This window comes from Protobothrops mucrosquamatus, unplaced genomic scaffold, assembly GCF_001527695.2.
Source record: "Protobothrops mucrosquamatus isolate PMUCROS unplaced genomic scaffold, P.Mucros_1.0 scaffold4211, whole genome shotgun sequence".
Lineage (NCBI taxonomy): Eukaryota > Metazoa > Chordata > Lepidosauria > Squamata > Viperidae > Protobothrops > Protobothrops mucrosquamatus.
The window spans coordinates 38,374-39,410 of NW_015390134.1; the positions used below are offsets into that span (position 1 = coordinate 38,374).

At 53.1% G+C, this 1,037-nt stretch overlaps 1 protein-coding gene across 1 annotated transcript in view; it reads right to left on the reverse strand.

The window, feature by feature from the left end:
- Nucleotides 1-202: 202 nt before the first annotated feature.
- Nucleotides 203-1,037, reverse strand: part of LOC107298706 (cholinesterase-like) — a 5,906-nt gene continuing 5,071 nt past the window's right edge. The window contains exon 2 of the mRNA XM_015828083.1: nt 203-317. Coding sequence (XP_015683569.1) covers nt 203-317 — 115 coding nt within the window. The remainder of the gene's footprint in view (nt 318-1,037) is intronic.

Consider the following 1,037-nt stretch of genomic DNA (forward strand, 5'->3'; position numbering starts at 1 on the left):
GATTATAAGTTTGGCGGCTAGCAAAAAAGGCGGGATTTGTCGACTCACCATTGGGTCATTCTCCCCTTCGTCATCGCTGTTGAGGGAGGGTAGAGTGGGGAAGGATCCAGCCTTAGTCGAGGCGTCCTCCTGTGTAGGGGATGCGACTTGGGCAGCCAGTTCTTGTTTGATCCAATTGGATTTTCCTCTCGGTGGCTGCTGATCAGATTTCTTCTTCGCTGCGGGTCTCGGTCTGCTGTGCTGTTGGGGGTAAGGAACTGGGCAGTTTGCTGCTCGATGTCCCTGTTGTCCGCATCGGAAGCACGCGAGCGGCGGCCCTGCAAGTGGTCTGGGTCTTTCGGTAGACGTAGTTGTTAGGGGTCTCCAGGGGGGTGGTTGTCATCTGGGTCATTCTGGCTTCAGTTCAATTTCAGGAGAGGGAGGCTTCTTATAGCGAGAGAGCTTAACGTCTAGCTTCATCGCTATCTGGCACCACTCCTGTAGCTGATCAGGTACTTCTCGATAGATGCAGGCCTGAGAGAGGTGATAGTCTAATCCCTCAATGAAGTGATGGATTAGGGACTGCTCAGGCCACCCCTCTATTCGACCTGCTGTCTTGCAGAACTCTCGCACGTACTCCAGGGCAGGCCTGCCTGCTTGTTTTATTTTGTGGATCTGTCCTGCTGCTTTGAGGCCAATGGATGGGTCCTCAAATCGTTCTCTCAGACCTAGGAGAAAAAGGTGGGAATCTTCCAGTTCTGGGGCTTGCTCACTATATAAATTATTCAGCCATTCAGATGCTTCTCCCTCTAGGTTGGATGCAATAACATCGACCATGGCACCTGGGTCCGAATAGAGGTAGGCCCAGCGATTCAAGTGAGAATGCACTTGGTTCAGAAAAAAAATCAGCTTCTCTGGGTCCCCATCGAAGGTTGCTCTGAAGGGTGGTGCAAATACAGGCTGTTGTGGCCCCCACTGGGGCTGTTGCTGCTCGCCCCACCCTGGCTGCTGGTTCCATGGCTGCTGGACTCGTTTCTGCGCTTGTGGCCCTCCTAGTT